The 18,475-nt window shown below is 30.9% G+C and overlaps 1 protein-coding gene across 1 annotated transcript in view; it reads left to right on the top strand.

Annotated features, from left to right (window-relative positions):
- The window catches only part of LOC118184524 (uncharacterized), a 42,303-nt gene extending 24,222 nt beyond the window's left edge, over nucleotides 1–18,081 (top strand). The window contains exons 2-3 of the mRNA XM_035354211.2: nucleotides 9,375–9,555; nucleotides 17,833–18,081. Of these exons, the coding sequence (XP_035210102.1) occupies nucleotides 9,375–9,555; nucleotides 17,833–17,873 (222 nt within the window). The 3' untranslated portion in view covers nucleotides 17,874–18,081. The remainder of the gene's footprint in view (nucleotides 1–9,374; nucleotides 9,556–17,832) is intronic.
- Nucleotides 18,082–18,475: the final 394 nt, after the last annotated feature.

Below are 18,475 nucleotides of genomic sequence, written 5' to 3' on the forward strand. Positions count from 1 at the left end.
ACATTTTCTGTTAATATTAAAATTTAGGTGCACAGCGGGGTTTATCCTATTTGAAGTTCTATTACTTTCTGGATAGAATTACGATGATTTCACTAAAACAATTGAGAAATACTGGAACTGGACATCATTAAGTCTTGATCTGAGTGAAATTTTCATATCTTAAAACAGGTACTAATAATAAACTGAAATTTTTAAGATCGTAACTTAAACTGTCCGCGCGAACGAAAAGTCATTCCTTATTAACTAGTTAGTTTCTTCGTACAGTGCAATATGAGAACGTCCGGCTTTTTTACCTTTATATTTACTGTACGTGCTCGTTACGTTTTATCCTTTTTAAGCAATTTTTATTTTCAGATGACGATCAAAATCTAAACATCGGTTAAGCCCTGTTTCATTTTCAGTTATGTCTCAAATTTCTGAAAAAAAGTGATTTACTTTATGTTACAGATTTAATACATTATCATACAGAACTTTAAAAAGACTCCCAGGAATAAGAATAAACATCTTTAAAATAAGCCAACATTAAATAAACAACTTTAAGCAAAACTAAACAACTTAATTGCGTAGTATAATGAAAATTTCAAAGCTTAAAATTCATTTTTGCGTAATAATGAATAAAAGCAATAATAAATTGCGCTAAATTGAGTGCTAAACAACGAACACTCACTTCTCTTAGCTTGAATGCTGTGCGAAGGCCGCATTCACACAGAGAAAAATTGGTCAACTATCTCACGAAACGAAAGGAAAAGAAGGATAAGGTTCTTCTTTGTCCCGTGAAGTATGTTATTTTCATTAATAATGCTTGTATTCAGATGGTATGCAGAAGCAGAATTACAGAAGCGCAAGACGAGAGCCTGTAACTCGTCTTGTTTTAAATTTCTCATTCTAAATAAAACGATGATTCAGTGCAAAGCTGCATATTTAAAGCAATGAATAAGAATTTAACTATACGAATGGAGTTAAAAAATAATAACTCCTTTTCCACAGTTTCAAATTTATCTCCATGAGCGAAGAGCATCCATGCTTTTTATATCATTTGTATTTGGATACTGATTTCGATGTTAACCTGGACCATAAATATTTCATTTGATGTTATTTATGTGTTAAAGATAACAATACAAAATTTTTCCTAGATTATTTTTTTTTAATTTTGCCTGAGTCGGATTTGTTAGTACAAATATTTTAACAATAAAATTTAAATCTTTTTTATACTTAACAATCATCACTTATGAGTCTCTCGTAACAGTATCTTAAATTCATAATTAGATTTCTTGACCCTTAAGAACTATTGCTACAATAAACAGAGGAATGCCTAATACTACGTCAGGAGTTCATAACATAAATATAGATACGAGTCTAAAAAGGAGCTAATTTCTGCAATCTAAACTTGTCTAAAAGGAAATAAAAACAGAATTAACGTATTCAAGTGAAAAATGAAATGAAAGCGAGGAAGATCATTTAAAAGGAAGGTTTAATTAAAATATGTCTCGATATATTCATTGGCACATAGTTCAGACGCAAGAAAAAATTTTAATTCTTTTTCTATTTCCTTTTAGACAAGTTTAGATTGCAGAAATTAGCTCTTCTTTAAACTCGTGTTTCTATTTATATTATGAACTTCTGACGTAGTATTAGGCATTCCTCTGTTTATTGCAGCAATTGTTCTTAAGGGTCTGTTAAGAAATCCAATTATGAATTTAAGATACTGTTACGAAAGACTCATAAGTGATAATTGTTTAGTATAAAAAAGATTAAAATTTTTTGTCAAAATATTTGTACTAACAAATCTGCCTCAGGAAAAATTTTAAAAACAATTAATCTAGGAAAAGTTCTGTATTGTTAGCTTTAACATTTTTATTTTTCTACAACATATTAATTGCTTTATCTAGTTATTAAGCTAGTAATGAATGGTGTTTTTATAAATTAATTATTAAGCTTAATTGAATAAATTTAAAATTGCTTTATAAGGTATGTCTCCCACTTTCCTAGCGAGTCTTCGTGGTGTAGTGGTTCTGCACGCTGGGCCGGTATTCCAGAGGTCTGTGGTTCGATTCCCAGCGAAGGCGGTTGCTAATTTTTCATCTTATCTGCTTTCAAAAATACCTAATGTCTCTACAGTTTCGCCCGAACTAGAAGGGTGTTGGATGAGGATTCTTCACACCCAGGATTTGGCTATTGGGTCCCCTAAAAACCCCAGTCGCCCTTTAAAAAGGGAGTATGGTATATAAGGTGTTTCTCCCGCTTTCCTAGCGTGCCTTCGTGGTGTAATGGTTCTGCACGGTGGGCTGGTATTCCAGAGGTCTGTGGTTCGATTCCCGGCGAAGGCAGTTGCTAATTTTTCATCTTGCCGGCCTCCAAAAAAATACCTAATGTCTCTGCAGCCTTACGTACACCTTTTACAGGTATTAATAACTCCCGGGAAAAAATAGGTTTATAAGCTAATGCTTTTGGAATGATCCTAGAGAATTTCGACATAATTTTTAAAACAATTTTTATACTATAGCTGATGGCAATTTTCTTGGGTATTTGTTTGCTATTTTAATATATGCTGTTTTTATTAACTTTTTGTCTTGCTCAAGGAAAAAAGGAAAATTGACAGGTACATAGTTACATAATTTTGGGAAAAACAAATCGTAAAACCATGTGAAAAAGAAATTAAGAGTGTTTAGGCTCTTCAGCTTTATTAATGAGTCTGTAGAAACCTTGAACTTCACCTTCGCTTAATAAGACCAACATGTTATTCAAAACAAGAATCTTGGCTACAACCTGGAGGTCTCCCGGTTGTTAAAAGAAAACCTGTTTGCGCATCTCTTAAGTTCAACGTCATTTTTAAAGACTGAGTTAGAAAAAATCAATACTATATCACAGAGATCGGTTGGCGGAAGATTTTTCCAAATGACAAAATAGAGGTCATATTTTTTATTTGTTTTACTTTTTATTTATTTATTTTCCCCTTAGAAACGTTAGATTGTTGTACTGCGAAACAGGAAGACGTTTCGCGCTCATGTACGTCCTGTTTGTTATCTTCACATGTCTCGCACATTATCATTCCCATCAAGCACACTTAAGCCTGTCAAACAATAGTTCAAGAATAAAAAGACTTAGGATTTATTTTTCAAAATCCCAGCAATGATGAAAGTTTTTGGTGACTGTAAAATATGCTTACCTAGCGACGAAATATTCAGAAGTAATATTAAAATAGCTCGGAAAGGAACTCAATGTCAGTATTAAAGTATTTGCACTCTCCGGTTAAAGAGGCCTTTCGCTAATGCGTTAGCGTTTTGGTTTACTGTTCTTAGAAGACTCGGATAAAGCTGGTTGTTAGTAAAGATTCGGAATCATTTCTAAACATGTCTTACTAGTTTTATTCAGCCTAACGTATAACATATTGCATTAGTGATATATATCGATATATATATAGTGATTTAACTTATGTTCAAAGTATAAGGGGTGCACATAACCAATTCACTATTTTAAAAATCTGCTTTTAAAGATATGTGAAATTTGAACAGCATTACTAATATATGATTGCTGATTATTTATTTGTTGAATACTGAATGAATTTTCAAAGCAGCAATGTTTCGTTGGTTTGTACTTTTAAACTTCTTCTCCAACTTGCTCGTTTTGTATACCTTGAACAGAAATAACCATTTTATTTTTAATAAAGTAGACCTTAGATCGTAATCATTTTTCCTCAGAAAACACGTTTTATATATACGTGTGGCACGTGATTTTTCAACTGCTGCTTCACATATAAAAGAGAAGAAATGTGCGTGTTTGAAATTCTTCTTTTCTTAGTTGAAAAGAGCAAATAAAATTCTTGCCTCATAGCAATAAAATATTTTCATTTGAAGAAATCTGAGTTTACATATACCTATAGATATTAAAGGCTTCTAGAAGGAATTCTTTAAGGAATAAATTTGAAAAGTCATTACCATTCCTTATATTCAGTCTGGCTTTACTATATACCATTCTAAAAATATCGAATTTCTCTACTACGCCGTTAAACTACACTGCTCATACGTTTTTAAATGAAGTGCAAACTATCCAAACAGATGAATAATATTCAGATATCTGAAAACCGCAAATCTGAGACTCTAGAAATGTTCAGCGTATAGTTCGGGGAAGCAATGACCAAAATACAATCTTTTTGTTAACAGTAAAACAACATCAAATTTAAATGATTGCTTCAAATTTAAATGTTTCTGTTTTGTTCAAAAAATGTTTTATGTATATATTGATATCAATTAAAAGTATGTAACAAATCAAGTATAAAATATAAAGGAGTGTGGATATTTACCTTTAAAAGGACATTTATCTTTATTATTATTTATACAAATAAATAATAAAGATAAATATGAGCCAGAATGGTGAAGACACAAAATAATAATTACTGACATTTACTGACAGCCCTATTTTTATCATAATTTCTCTTCAGCTGCCATGGTTGGCATTGTTACTGCAAGAATAATCACTTTTGATTCAATGGCATATTTTGTAAACCCAAATATCGATTGTTTCAGTTTTTTTCCTGAAAATGTTGGAGAAAATATTTATATGTAAACAAAGAAACTTTACAGCTACACAAAAAATTCCGGGAATTCATAATGCAAAATGTTTTCAACAAAAGCAATGAGATCTTTAATGTTTAATTTTAGAGTTTAATTTTTTTAATTTAATTCTCTGTTTATTTTAATTTAACTCTCTTTTAATGTTCAATTTTTTTAATTTAACTCTCTGAGAACAAGCGTGGAATAAACTTTTCTTTCCTTGGATAACATAAGTTCTTTTACTTCTCATGTAAAATTAAATTACTTAGTCTCAACTGAGTAAACGGCTGGTATAATTATTTTCTAGTTTTATCTTTTTTTAGTAGCTTTCTTCACTTAGAATAGTATTCTATTTCTACTAATCTTTGAAAGGTTATAGGCTGCCACCTTTAATTAATTTAACTTGGTTCTTATTGACACTGGCAGGAGACTTAAGATAAACTTAGCAGGTGACTTTCCCCCATCTATTAAATCAGTTCAGAAGAAGATTTAAGCAAATCTTTTTTATTTAAAACTTAACAAATGTACCGCTTGTGCTCACAGATTAATCTCTACAACTTGCGGGATTTCGGATAAATTAAAATTTTGAGTTTAAGTTTAAGGTTTAGATTCATAAATGTGAAAAACCTAACAAGAGTTGGCTAGATTTTGAACAAACCTCAGCTGGCGAAGGCCAACGTCGGACTCACTGTAAAGTCTCTTGTCCTATAACACGTTTCCAAATTTACAAAAGTATCATTCTAAATTTATAAATTTACAAAAGGTTTCATTGAACTATCCACAAACAATACTGGTTTTGGATAATGCCAATCAATGAACTGTGAATTTATGTAGTACATATATTTCTTCTTTTCCAGAAATCTAGGGAATTTTCCTTTAACTTTGGAACTTATTTACACTTGTTTTATATGAAAATAATTCGGATATTAACTAGTGACCAAGCTTCTTGAATATAGGAATGCTCCTAAAAATACCAAATCATCGAAGTCTAAAAAGTCCAAAGGTTTTAATTGACCATTATCAAACATCTTATATTTTTTGGAGAAGTTTGTAGCTGAATGACAAAGTGACGCTTTCAATTGAGAAAATAATAAGAATTCTACTTAATATTTTATACAACAAGACCTTAAAGCTTATTTAGCAGTTTAAGATAAAGTTCTGTAATAAGAGATCAAAAGTTTTGGCTGTATTTTGGAGCAAGATTACTTTGCGGTATAATTTTCATATAGACTCAGGTAAAATATTATTATATTTTAATTAATTTTTAATTAAAAATGTTTAAATATTTTAAAGCTATTTAACTATGGAAAGCTAAAAAATTATTATAGAAAATAAAGAGATAAAATAATAAGAGACGTATTTAAAATTTCGAATTTATTTGAGAGAAGCAGAAAATTTTTGTAATCAGAAAATACTGTAAAATTCGTAAAAGTTTTCGAGGAATTTTTCCTCACGAAAAGATTACAGTCCTAATCATAAGTATATACTACAGTTCTTATTTTAGAAAATATTTCTTTTTTCTGTGAGAGTTTTAGTATTAAGTAAACTATGTAATATATACAAATATAAAGAAAAGGTTTCCTAAACTAAACGAAAACAATGAGAAAGCAGTGTACAGGATTTAACGTATAGAATTCTGAATATGAATCTTTAGCAACCTCATAAAGTATAATCTATACAAATTCAGCGAAAAATGCTACATAATTTTACAGGCTCATTACATTTATCACACGTTTTCGAGACCGAGAATATAGATTCTGTAGCATGTATCGCTTTTTGAACTAGATCTTAAAGGAAAGCAATGGAATTAGCCACATAGAACTCATAAAAATCGGAGCCTAAAATTATCGCAGCTCGACATCAGAAGGGAAATTCTTGAGATAAGATGGTTCCCGTTTTCATTTTACTTTTTCATAAACGGGAATTAGTCTGGAAAATATCTAAGCTAGAAAATATGTGATTTAAAGGAAAATACGATTGAGTCAGATAAAAGCAGATGCACCGCTGTTTATTTAGTTTCTCACAGAACTTGTTTCTATAAGTGTAATACAAAGAGAAAAAGCGCAAAATATGTTTCGTTTAAACGCTCATTTAGATTCTGCTGATTTAAATTGCTTATATTCAATTTTTAATCTTTAAATACTGTAATATAAAATTCATTAATATTAAATTTCATTCATTAATATTATTAAATAGTCTAATATAAAATTCATTATTATTAAATACTAAATGTAAAATTCAGAGCACCAACTCTGACCATAACAGAAGCTGTAAATTTTCACAAAGTCTGAAAACTGGTTAAAAAAAAATTAAGAAAAATTGAAGCAAATTCTGCAGAAAAACGTCTGTGTTATTTTTTTAATATTTTTTCTTATCAAGAAAGAGTTAAAAGATCTATTTAAGGCCCTTGGATTCCTTAAAACTTTTAAATCAACACATCTTTTACGAAAATATGAAGCATCACCAGAAAGAGTTACTTATGCTAAAACTTAAATAATCCTTATGCGACAGTAATAACTTTAAAACGCGGATTTGACTTTGTTTGTTTGTTTGAAATTTCATGATTCAGGGACAGATAGTCCTTCATACAAGGATATAGATTCCCCCTTTTTTTTTTACTAATTTTATCGTACGAAAATCAAGAAGGGGAACTTATGAGAATAATTTAATTTCCGAAGAAGAAGATTATAGTAAGAACAAAAAAATTGAAAACCACTCGTGGAACAAGTTATCGGTAACAAATACCATATGATTTATTTAAAAGAAAGCTACATTCTAGTATGAATACATAGTAATATTGACATTACACTACCGAATAATTTATCTTTTATTAACCCAAATAAAGTTTAACATACGGCACCAACTCGCGATTACTGAAACTAAGGTGGCCAAGTTGAAAACTTGTAATTCCAACGAAAGTGTTTTTCTATTTCCTCTTTTGGGCTGTCATTGGTAATTTCCAATGTTGTTCTTTGTAAATGTGTTACGCGACAATTTTTATCCTACATACATTGTTCTAACATCATTTGTGGTTTTTTGTTATGCTGATCAATTTCCAGAGGAAAAAAGGGGGTGTTACCATTCGAAAATTTCGAATATTTTTCATTCCAAGTGTAACCGTGATTTAAAAATTTATCATTCTAAGCATAATCGCTATTCGAAAAGTTTTAATATTTAAAACAATATAGCTCACTTTTGTTTTGAATCATACCAGTTTGGAGCGCTTACCTTCAAATAACAATATCTGAAACTTCATTTCGATTGGCTGAGTGGATAGGCCGCTGTGAGTTCATATATCTGCTAAGTTTCTTATAACCACACTCAATACACACGCCTATAATGTATATTTTTATTTTGTCACAAATTCAAGTGGCTTTTAGACGTGGTCGTCTACGGAAGGTGATTGCCATGACTATGCGTGATGTTTAAAATGTGTGGTTACATGCTTTCAGCGCTTAAATATATTCATCATAGATATTAAATCTCTGAGTCGTATTTACTTATTTATTAAGATAAAGAATTTTTTTTTAATTTTAAGCTAAATTGCGAGAAATCTGAAAATATAAAATTAATTTTTATCTAGTACTTGTAGAGCGAAAGTTCTATTCACTGAGATATTCCTCAGGCTTTCATAAATTAAATGCTTCAATACCTTTACGCGCAAAATCCATAGAGTTATTTATAATGCATATTTTCCCCAAGGCCAGGTATTAAGTTAATAATGAGATCTATTTTATCCGATACAGAGTCATTTATTATTAACGCGAGTAATTTTTGCTTTTTAACTGCTCTATAAGTTTAATTGAAATTTTGTTCGGAATTAGGAATTGAAAAGTGATGTTCTAAGTTAGTAAATTCGTTCTCGAAGTGCTGTTCAAATTTTGCCCGTAGGGAAATACACCCCGTTTTATATTTAGTTCGCTAAAGCGTAGTGCACGTTTCATTACCTAGGATTTCTTCTTTACCGGAAGTGCGTAAAATGTAGTATTTGCATAAAATTTTGTATTTTGTATTTAATGGCCCTGTAATACCAGTGTTGCAGAGGGTTTCTTAATATTCTGAACATCACTTTGAAAATCTTTCTGCTTGAAAATACCTGCTTAGGATTAATATTTAAGTGAATAAAGCCTGCATCTACTTTTTATGACATCCTAAATATGAAACGCGCGGCGATGAGAACAGCAGTTTTGACAGCAAATCTTATAAAATTTAATATACTACTCAGTAGTCTTATTAAATTATTATTATTATTATTGGTAGTAGTAGCAGTAGTATTTTTTTATTAAATTTAATTTACTGAATACTACAGTGTACAATAGGAGAAAATTGAATATTAAATATTTTCCATTATGATGGATTTGGTACATGTAAAAGGCAAACCTAAGCATATATATGCTGAATTGATGGCAAAAGAAGATATGTCTGATATATAGATGACGCTTCCAACATTTGTTTACCATGTAAATTAATCTGATAAACTAAGCTATTAAAACTGCCTACATACAATAAAGTTTAAATGTTTAAATGGGGAACTTATAAAATGTCTCGAAAATGCATATGAGAAGATTAGGCCGATTTAAGATTTCAATACTGAATTTTTTTTTGAAATGTGGTAAACAAACTTTACATTATTTAATATGAAACCTTTTGCGCATGCTATCCGGACTGTATATATAAATTTGTTGTTTTGGCGAGAAGGGACTTTTAACAAGCAGATATAAAATTTCTTATGCAAAATTTTTAAATCTTAAAATATTAGTTTTTATTATGATTTTTGTAACTGGAACAAGCCAATTAAAGCCCCTTTTATTGTTTTTTTTTCAGACGGAGAGAGCTTTTGGGGATCCTTGCCAGTTCAGCTTTGAGTGTGAAAGTGGATGCTGTTTGCAGGAAAAAAATGGGAAAAGGAAGTGCACCAGAAAGATGAAGAAAAATGAGAGATGCTCAGTTAGTCAAGTGAAGCTGGATTTATATATGGATTATTGTCCATGCGAAAAAGGAAACAGTAAGTTTAAATGTCTTTTAGAACTTAATTTTGTGTAAAATATTCCTTGATGCCTAATTCCGGCAACATCTCATTAAACATTATTTTTAACTCCCAAGCCTGTTATAAAACTTGACACCGATTCAAAACTTATATAAATAGCCCATCATTTCAAAAATACTTCACTAAGGAGTTAAAAATTGATGCACCTTTAAAATCTCAGCGACGTTTAAAACATCGCGACAAAACATGTGACTCTTCAGATACAACCTTACCAACGACAACAACGAAAACAATTATATCTATTAGCAGTCTTTTCTAAAATTCTCTGATTTCTGATATTTTTTTAGGGTATAATGCTATATCATACGCCCAAGATCCTTTTGTAATCGAAGATCTGTTCATGAAATCGCAGTACGCGCTTTTTTCGATCAGAGAGAGTAAACCGAGGTGGTTACAGTCGAACACATCCTTTCAAAAACAACGCGAAATAAAACGCCGCAAAGAAAATTACGCAAGGCGAAAAGCATTATCGTACAAAACATCGTGTTAGAAAAGAAAGGAAGGGCAAGCATCGTGGCTATAATACATCGTGGTACAAACATCGTTGTCGTAAATAAAGCTTTGCAGTTTAAAAACATCCTGGTCGAAAATATCGTGATAAAAAATTAAGTATTTAACAAATCATCGCATGACGGAAACATGGCAGACATGCCAGACTTTGAAAGCTGAAAATGCATATTCGAATAATGACTTAAAAAAAAAAAAAAAAAAAAAAAGGAAGAGGAATATTTTTACCTTTATATGTACTTTTTAAACTATGCATTACTTTTTTAAAAAATTTTATACTTTTTTAGTTTAACAAATAAATTCTTGTTGAAAAGTAAGAAAAAACTTAAGCATTTAAAAACGGAACCTGAGTAGTAATTTAGTGCTGCTTATAGCTGTTAATATAATTTTAAACTTCCGTAATTAACTAATAAAGATCACTAATTAATTAATCATTTTTATGAAGTTTTATTAATAATATTTCATGAAAATATAGTCCGAAAAAAAGATTAGAAAAAGGAAGGTAAATAATTTCACGAAATTACCTCTATTAAAACTGTTTAATTAGCTATCAAGTTGTAAAATTACTTTCTTTCATTTTTATAAATCTGATATCCTTTTAATGAAAATTAAATCTTATTTTGTTTCTTTTATTCGTTTTTTTAAGTCTCGTTTACATTTTCATGTACAGGGAGTGCAGTTATATTTATCAATTAATTCCAAAATATGAAATACAAAAGCAAAAATATTTCTCATTCCTTCGTGCCCTGACAAATCCTTACGTGAATATGCATTTAGAACCTTTATAGCCTGAAAAACGCATGCCTGCGGTACTATCGCCATGTGATGATTTGTAAGTGCTTTATTTTTTGCCACGATATTTTTGACAACGATGTTTTTTAACTGTGAAAACTCGAAATGCTTTGTTTTCGACGGCGATATTTTATACCGCGATGTTTTAGAACTGGAATTTTTCTTCTTGTTTTTTATTCTCTCTCGGTGTTTCGTAGGACAACATTTACGCCGTGTGTTATTTTCTTCGCGATGTTTTCAACGGACACTGACTGAAACAGAGTCTCCAAAGAATATTTTTGTAGATGTTAAAATTACTTAGGGACGAAATGCAGGAATGTCTGGTTAAAGAAATCATAATAAAATGTTTCTTTAACCTCGTTGCAAAGCAAATTCATTAATAGTCTCAATGTGACATTTTTTTATACTTGGCAGAGAAAGAAAACACCAAGGAGAGTTACCACGCAAAATGACAACAGTCTTCTTCAGTTGAAGTTAAAATAACATGCTAATGTCTGTGAAAAATTAAGAAATAAATTTTAGTTAGTTGTTGTATGTATGAAACTTGAAAAACCTTGAAAGAATGTGTTTTATAAGCGCAGTAACTTATCACTGAAAGACAGACAGGCAAGCATTTGCAGTGTGCATCCACTAGTAAAGGATTCATTGATCAACCTTATTGATACCCACTAACGAAACGATGTTTGCATTAACCAGCAAAACTATAAATTCAAATCCTATTGCACTACCAAAACTATAAAATCGATTTTTGACTAACTAACTAGAAAAGTTCTTAAAGTTCCTAAATGCAACTTTCACTTTTATTCTAGTTAAATTAACTTTATTCCTGTCATCAATTATGAAGGTAAATTAAAATAATATTAAACAAAATATCAGTCTCCTTGAAAAAGCAAAGAAAGGCTGAAACATAAAATTCTCTTAGATACAAGCTAAGTATTTCCTATCAAAGCTACAAGACTTAGGGTCGGACAAATTAAAATCTAATTCAGATTTAACTTAACATCTCGGCTAATGTCTAGTAAATAAAATTCACTAGAGCAACGGTGTTCCCTAAACAACATGCAAGCGCGACAGCTGCATGTGCAGTCAAACTTATAACTATTTCTGCTCATCCAGTAAAATTTCCCTCCCTCACTTTGCTAAACCATTTGCTAATCAAACCTGCATAGTACTCTGGACTGAGCGAGTACGTAACAAAACGAGGAATACAGTAATGATGCAAATCACCGTTTTAACTATTTAACTAAAATTCAAAATTAATTAATTTTGGCATTTTTATTTTGAATTATTTAACTAAAATTCAAAATAAAAATGCCAAAAACGATACTTGTGTTATTATCATGACAAATGTTTTAATGAGTAAAGTTTAATTGCAACTTAGATGCTGTGCATGAGGAGCCTCCTTCCCATTAATAATTGTTCGCTCTTAATTCGGGTTCGATTTTAAAAGAAGATCGTTATGGATGATAGACAAAAAGTGAAATCCTGTCTTTTAATTTAGCCGTATAGGGATTAATACAGATGTCTTGCTTCAAAGTTGACTAAGTGCAACTAGATTCTCTACATTTATTCGGAAATGCACGGTTAGAGTTAGCGGAGAATTTCACTGTGTTTTAGCTAGAATTCTGATCATCTTACAATATCATAACACTCTTTTTTTGCTTACTACTTCTTGAGTCATCTCAATCTCTCCTTCCACAGCGCTTCTTATCTCAAAATATTTTACACTTTAATTTAATTTTTGTAGTACCATTTGTCTTATAAGGTTTGAACGAATTGTTCTGCTCCCTTTCCGTTTAAGCAAAACGTACGACGGTTGACTGACAAGATACATTTCAATAATGACAGAGGGTATCTCGGGAAAGAAAATGAGAGAATCATACCTTCTCCGCCCCCACCAGAACTATTTAAAAAGACTTTGTGATCGACAAATTCTAAATGCTCTCCTCTTCAAAGATACTGCAGTTAAAAACATTCATGCCTTGTCTGGGACTCGAACGTTGCTCAAAGCTGAGTAATTAGACTCTGCTAACATTTTTTATCGACTTTCTGTGAATAAATAATTTTTTAAAGGCATATTGAAAATTTTATTTTCATCAGACTGAATCAATATTTCCGTATTGAAGTGATTGAGAAATTTCAGCCTTCACATTGCCCTGTTTTTAAATCAGCAAATACTGAATTTTGTTAATTAATTTGCATTCAAGTTGTTGATTTTTTCATTTCAGAGCTATCATCTATTAAACAATATAGATTATACAAGCAGCAAAAACAAGTCATTCCTTTCCTCATCTGTCGACCAGTCAGTGCTTACTAACATAATTTCGGACTTTAATATCATTGAATTTCATTAGATGGCATGTAGTTTTTAAACATTTAAAAAGTTCGAAGTCATTGTTAAATTTTCAATTTAAATCTAAACTTCAGCTTTATTTGAAAACAGTAACAAGAAGGGAATATAAAATTAAGTTCTAAATATTTAAGAGTAAAATTTATATTTAATCGAAGCAGACGGCTGATGCAAAATAAAAATAGCCTAATTTACTATTCGAGAACAGTAATTTTTATATTTATTCATTTTCCACTCATTGCACCATCCTCGTTTTGGGTGCGGATGTGTTTGTCTTCTATAAATGGTTTGTACAAAACCCAAGAATAATAGAAACCTGTTTCAGAAACGACACTTTTCAGTTGCTGCACCCTAATTTAACTGTTTGAAAGCAGAATTCATTAGTCTTCGCTGGAAAGAAAAAAAACCAGTTGAATATTTCTTACTACTAAAGTTTGGAACACTGACTGCAAATTGCTCCGTGAAAGGATTTCTATCATGCGTCTTCAAGGTGACTAGAGACATTTCATGTTGCAGCCATATGCTTTCTTTTAAATAAACAATATTTCGAATAAAAGCATAACATAAAAAATTTTGTTACTTAGTAACATTACCGGTTGCAATATGAGCCATATTCACCAAGCCTTCATGATTTAATGGTCACAATAGCAAAAAATTAAAATGCATCAAATTTTAACCTTATGAAACCCAAAGTGATATAGATCAAATGATGATTCTCTTAAATGACTAATTTTTTTCCCGGTCACTACTTCAGATATTAAGTGGAGCTATAAACAAACATTCATGCTATGTCTACGTCATACAAACATGTTAGTCTCCTTCATATGTACTTTGTGAAGTTTCATTACTGCTAATGAAATAGCATTAGTTCTGCTACAGTAAAACCAGTAGCCTAAATTGCTTATGCTCATTACCATCAGCAGCATGTAACACGAGTAAATTTTAATTTATCAATAAAGTAAGTAAAACAAGAAGTTTAAAATATTGTTTAAAAATTGTCTGAAATTTTGGGTTCAAAATATAAAGTTCAACTCTTGTATCCGTTTCGTCATGAATATACTGAATGATAAAAGAAAGTGCTCGATTTGAAATTTTTATACTGTGATTCACATAAGTAATTGTTTTGCTTATTATGTACATTAGAATTTATACCCATTTGCAGTCTAATATATATCTCTATAGTATGAGTGAAATTAGAATTTATACCCATTTGCAGTCTAATATATATCTCTATAGTATGAGTGATATTACGACCAGAGCTTAGTCTGATTAATGATCAGGTAAGCTCTGCTATTCTTAACAAATTCACAGCAATCGAGATTCAAATAAAATAATTCAAATTTGTACACTTGTCTATAGGATGCCCTCATCATTCAGCTTCTCAGTTCATCATTCTTCTAAATTAAATAATAGACCAACTTCATCAATAAACAACTTTGATGTTATTTTATACTTTAATAAACTAATATCTACGATTAACATACGGTAACAAACGCCTAACTACACATGTAAATAACAGTACAGATGCCACTGCGTGTTTACGGCACGACATGCTATTCTCACCTTTATTCAGTTCTTTCTGCTCTGAAGTCCATCCAGCTTCGGAATCGAAACTCATAAATTGCCCTCAAGGCGTCTTCGCCATCCCTCCTCTCTGTCTGGGCAAAATTTTAGTTCCATTCACAAAAAAATGTCTTAAGGTTCTACTCTTCAAAATAACTTCAGTCTTTTCTATATTATTCGTATTTTTTCAGTACATACATGTAGCCCTGCTGTGAGCGAGAAAACAAATTAGGGAAGATTGATAACTGCAAATTACAGGCAACTGGGTGTGAACCAGTTAGGGCATTTTCATGCGATCATACTTGTGATATTTCATGCGATTATATATGCGATATTTCTCTCATTTCTTAATGGGCACTCTAAAAACCTATGTGTTTTTAGAGTGTCCATTTAAACCATTAAATGAACCATCCATTAAATTTAATTAATCCATTAACATAGACCTCAAGATGTTGTTAGTTCGAATCCAGGTAAATAGTCTGCAGGGTTGGTTTTCCTCACATGTGGTCGTGAATCCGACCCAACTTCCCTTCCGAAGTATTTCACGTAGGCATCCCTTCCCTTAGCCAGGGAGCTGCTGTTTGCTTTGCCACATTAAAATACGTATTCACGTTTTTACCATAGTTGTTTGCTTTTTTAAAGAAAAACGTTATCTTTTTACCTCCCCTATGTTTCATTTTGCTAGAGATATACACACCTTTATTATGTTACTTGTATCAGATTTGCATATCATTCTGGTTATTTATACTTTTATCTTCTGCTCTAGGAAAATCTGCTCAAGAATACATACATCTAAATTAATGGTACACTTGCTAGATTTAAGTGAGTGCATTCGTAGCTTAAATTTCCTTGTTTAAATTCAAACTTTCTAATAGCTAGCTAATGTTACAAAGAATTTTTATTTCCACCTTGAAATATTCCACGATTTCGAAAAGATTCGACTGAATCGCTAGGAACACGTATGTGCGTTAGTATGCAACCAATAACAAGATTCAGAAAGAGGAAAATTTTAGGATTTACTTAAACGATTTTTGATTCTTTTTTGAATGCATTAAAATAAACTCTTTTTTGTAAATATTTTATTCTAGTTTTTTTCAATGTACTAAGATTTAGGGTAAAGCCATTTACAACTCTGTCAGTTTAAACTCCCTTTATTTTTCGATTCAGTGAACAAGAATTAGAAAAGTTTACCATTATCAAAATTCAGTTCTTTAAGTATAGTTAATCGGTTTTTGTGATGTGAAGGTTACTGCGCCATCCTATGAGTATTAATTAGACTACCTTAATTATCAACATAAACGCAATTTTTAATTATTTACTATCAGATAAATATATTTAAATAAAATATTTTATTTACAAAGTGAGAACACAAAATCAAATGCATTTTACGTTTTAGAATAAAATGTAAATGTTATTTTATATAAAGTACTTTCGTGAACATAATTCTTTTTAAGAAATATTGTGTCACCAAATTTTTAAGACAGAAATATCAGATGGGACATTTAATATTTATATAAAGCATCTTTAGCTTATAAGACAGAAATATCAGAAGTGGCATTTAATATTTATATGAAGCAACTTTAGCTTATAAGACCAAAGGCTTCAATATTGGCATTAAAAATATAAACTTTAAACATCCATTTGGTGTAATTTTACGCGCTTAATACATATTGGCTGAGTATTTCTCTCTAAAGATTCTCTGATAAAACCGCGTCTGTTTGGTGAAATTCAATTATGTCAATAGTATTAGTCCTCTAACCACTGCTTAACAAATATAAGTCTATGTGAGGGTACGTAGTACGTGAGCGTCCGTAGGGATTTTACTGTGGCAGAACTAATGCTTTTTCATTAACAGTAATAAAACGTTTTCGCAAAATACATATGAAGGAGACTAGCATGTTTGTATGAAGTAGATATAACATGAATGGGACTGCCATTATAAAGCACGAATGGCTTACTGAAAACTGCTTTCAAAAAAATTCCTTATGTCTCTACAATATGACTTTGTATTTCATTTTGAAATCTAAGCTGAAGATAATTTATGATGGTCAGAATTTTTCGCCAGTCCTTAGAACTGATTGTAACCCTAAAACATCATGTTGCCAGCAAGACATGCACCTTGAATAAATCTTTACTAGTAAGAATTGCGCATTTACTGCTGATAAATAGCTGTTGTGATAGGCCCTAAGCCAGTGAAGCTGAAATTTCATTCAATAAAGTTCTTAAGAAATTAATGTCGAAAACAAAACAAAATAATTAAATTAAAAGAAGAGTCGGAATTCAGTTCATCATTTATTTAAAAACAACTAATAAATTTGCTATTACTCGAAATCACAACCTCGACTATTTCGACTTTTTTTATAAAATGCTTGGTAAATTAATTGATTCCTGGTCTGGTAAATTAATTCATTCATGATGTAGAGACTTTAGGTTAATTGGAAGCAAGAGAGATTAAAAAATGAGCAACGCCTTCGACAGGAATCGAACCACGAACCTCTTGAGCACGCGCAAAGCGTGCAGATCACCACACGACGAAGGCATGCAAGGAAGGCGGGAGAAATATCTTATATACTCCCCCTTTTAAAGGGCGACTGGGGTTTTTAGGGGACCCAATCGCCAAATCCTGGGTGTGGGAAATCCTCATCTACCACTCTTTTAGTTCGGGCGCCACTGTAGAGACATTAGGTTAATTGGAAGCAAGAGAGATTGATAAATGAAGCCTTTGCCGGGAATCGAACCGAGGACCTCTGGAATACGCGCCCACCGTCACCACACCACGAAAGCGTACTAGGAAGACTGAAGAAATACTTTATAATGGCATGTAGCATAATAATTAAAAATCTAAATATGAGTGATAACTTCGCTCTAATTACACCTCTTACATATGCTCATGTCCTATTACATTGTCTCTTGTTTATGTCCTCTTACATTGTTTCTTCTTTATGTCCTCTTACATTTGTGTATATAGTATGAAAAATATAACTGCCTAACTATATTTTTATATTACTTTTGTTTATTTTCAGAATATTGTTCAGATGACCCTGAACCGAGGTGCACGGCCTGACACAAAGAATCAGCAATTCGTGCCATTCATATAGCGTCCAAACCTAATTTATGAATATTTTTAGATTTTAGATTTTATATCGCTTCTCATCTTTCATTTTATTATCATTTTTGAGCGTCTACGTGCTCTGGAATGTTTTTGTAAAGAGTTTTTACATGTAATGATATGTTTTTCTTATGTAATAAAGTATCTTATAAACGTTACGAAAGTAATTTTTATTTGACTGTATAAATTTTCAATACTTATGCATTTAGGACAACTGTTATATATATAAGACAACTTTTCCACAAACGTAACCTTGAAGTAATGCGTGGTAGATTAACAATTTTCTAATGCTTCATTTTTAAAAAGCATAATCTTCTTATTTTTTTTTAATTCTAAATTGCCTTACACGTAGTATAAAAAAGTGCGTTTCATAAATCTCTTACAAAAAGAATTTGAAAAGAATCAAATTATAATAAAAATTAAATCAGAAAAATTACTTCTGATGTTTTCATTGTGAGAATATTGTGCAGAAAAACATTTAAACTTGTAAATCAAGAAGAACTTACAAAATGTTTGAAATGAGAAACTTAAATAACGACTCCGGAAGAGGAACTAAA

The sequence above is a fragment of the Stegodyphus dumicola genome, chromosome X1 (assembly GCF_044657685.1).
Source record: "Stegodyphus dumicola isolate Sdum_Otavi_A_Nest chromosome X1, ASM4465768v1".
Taxonomy (NCBI): Eukaryota; Metazoa; Arthropoda; class Arachnida; order Araneae; family Eresidae; genus Stegodyphus; species Stegodyphus dumicola.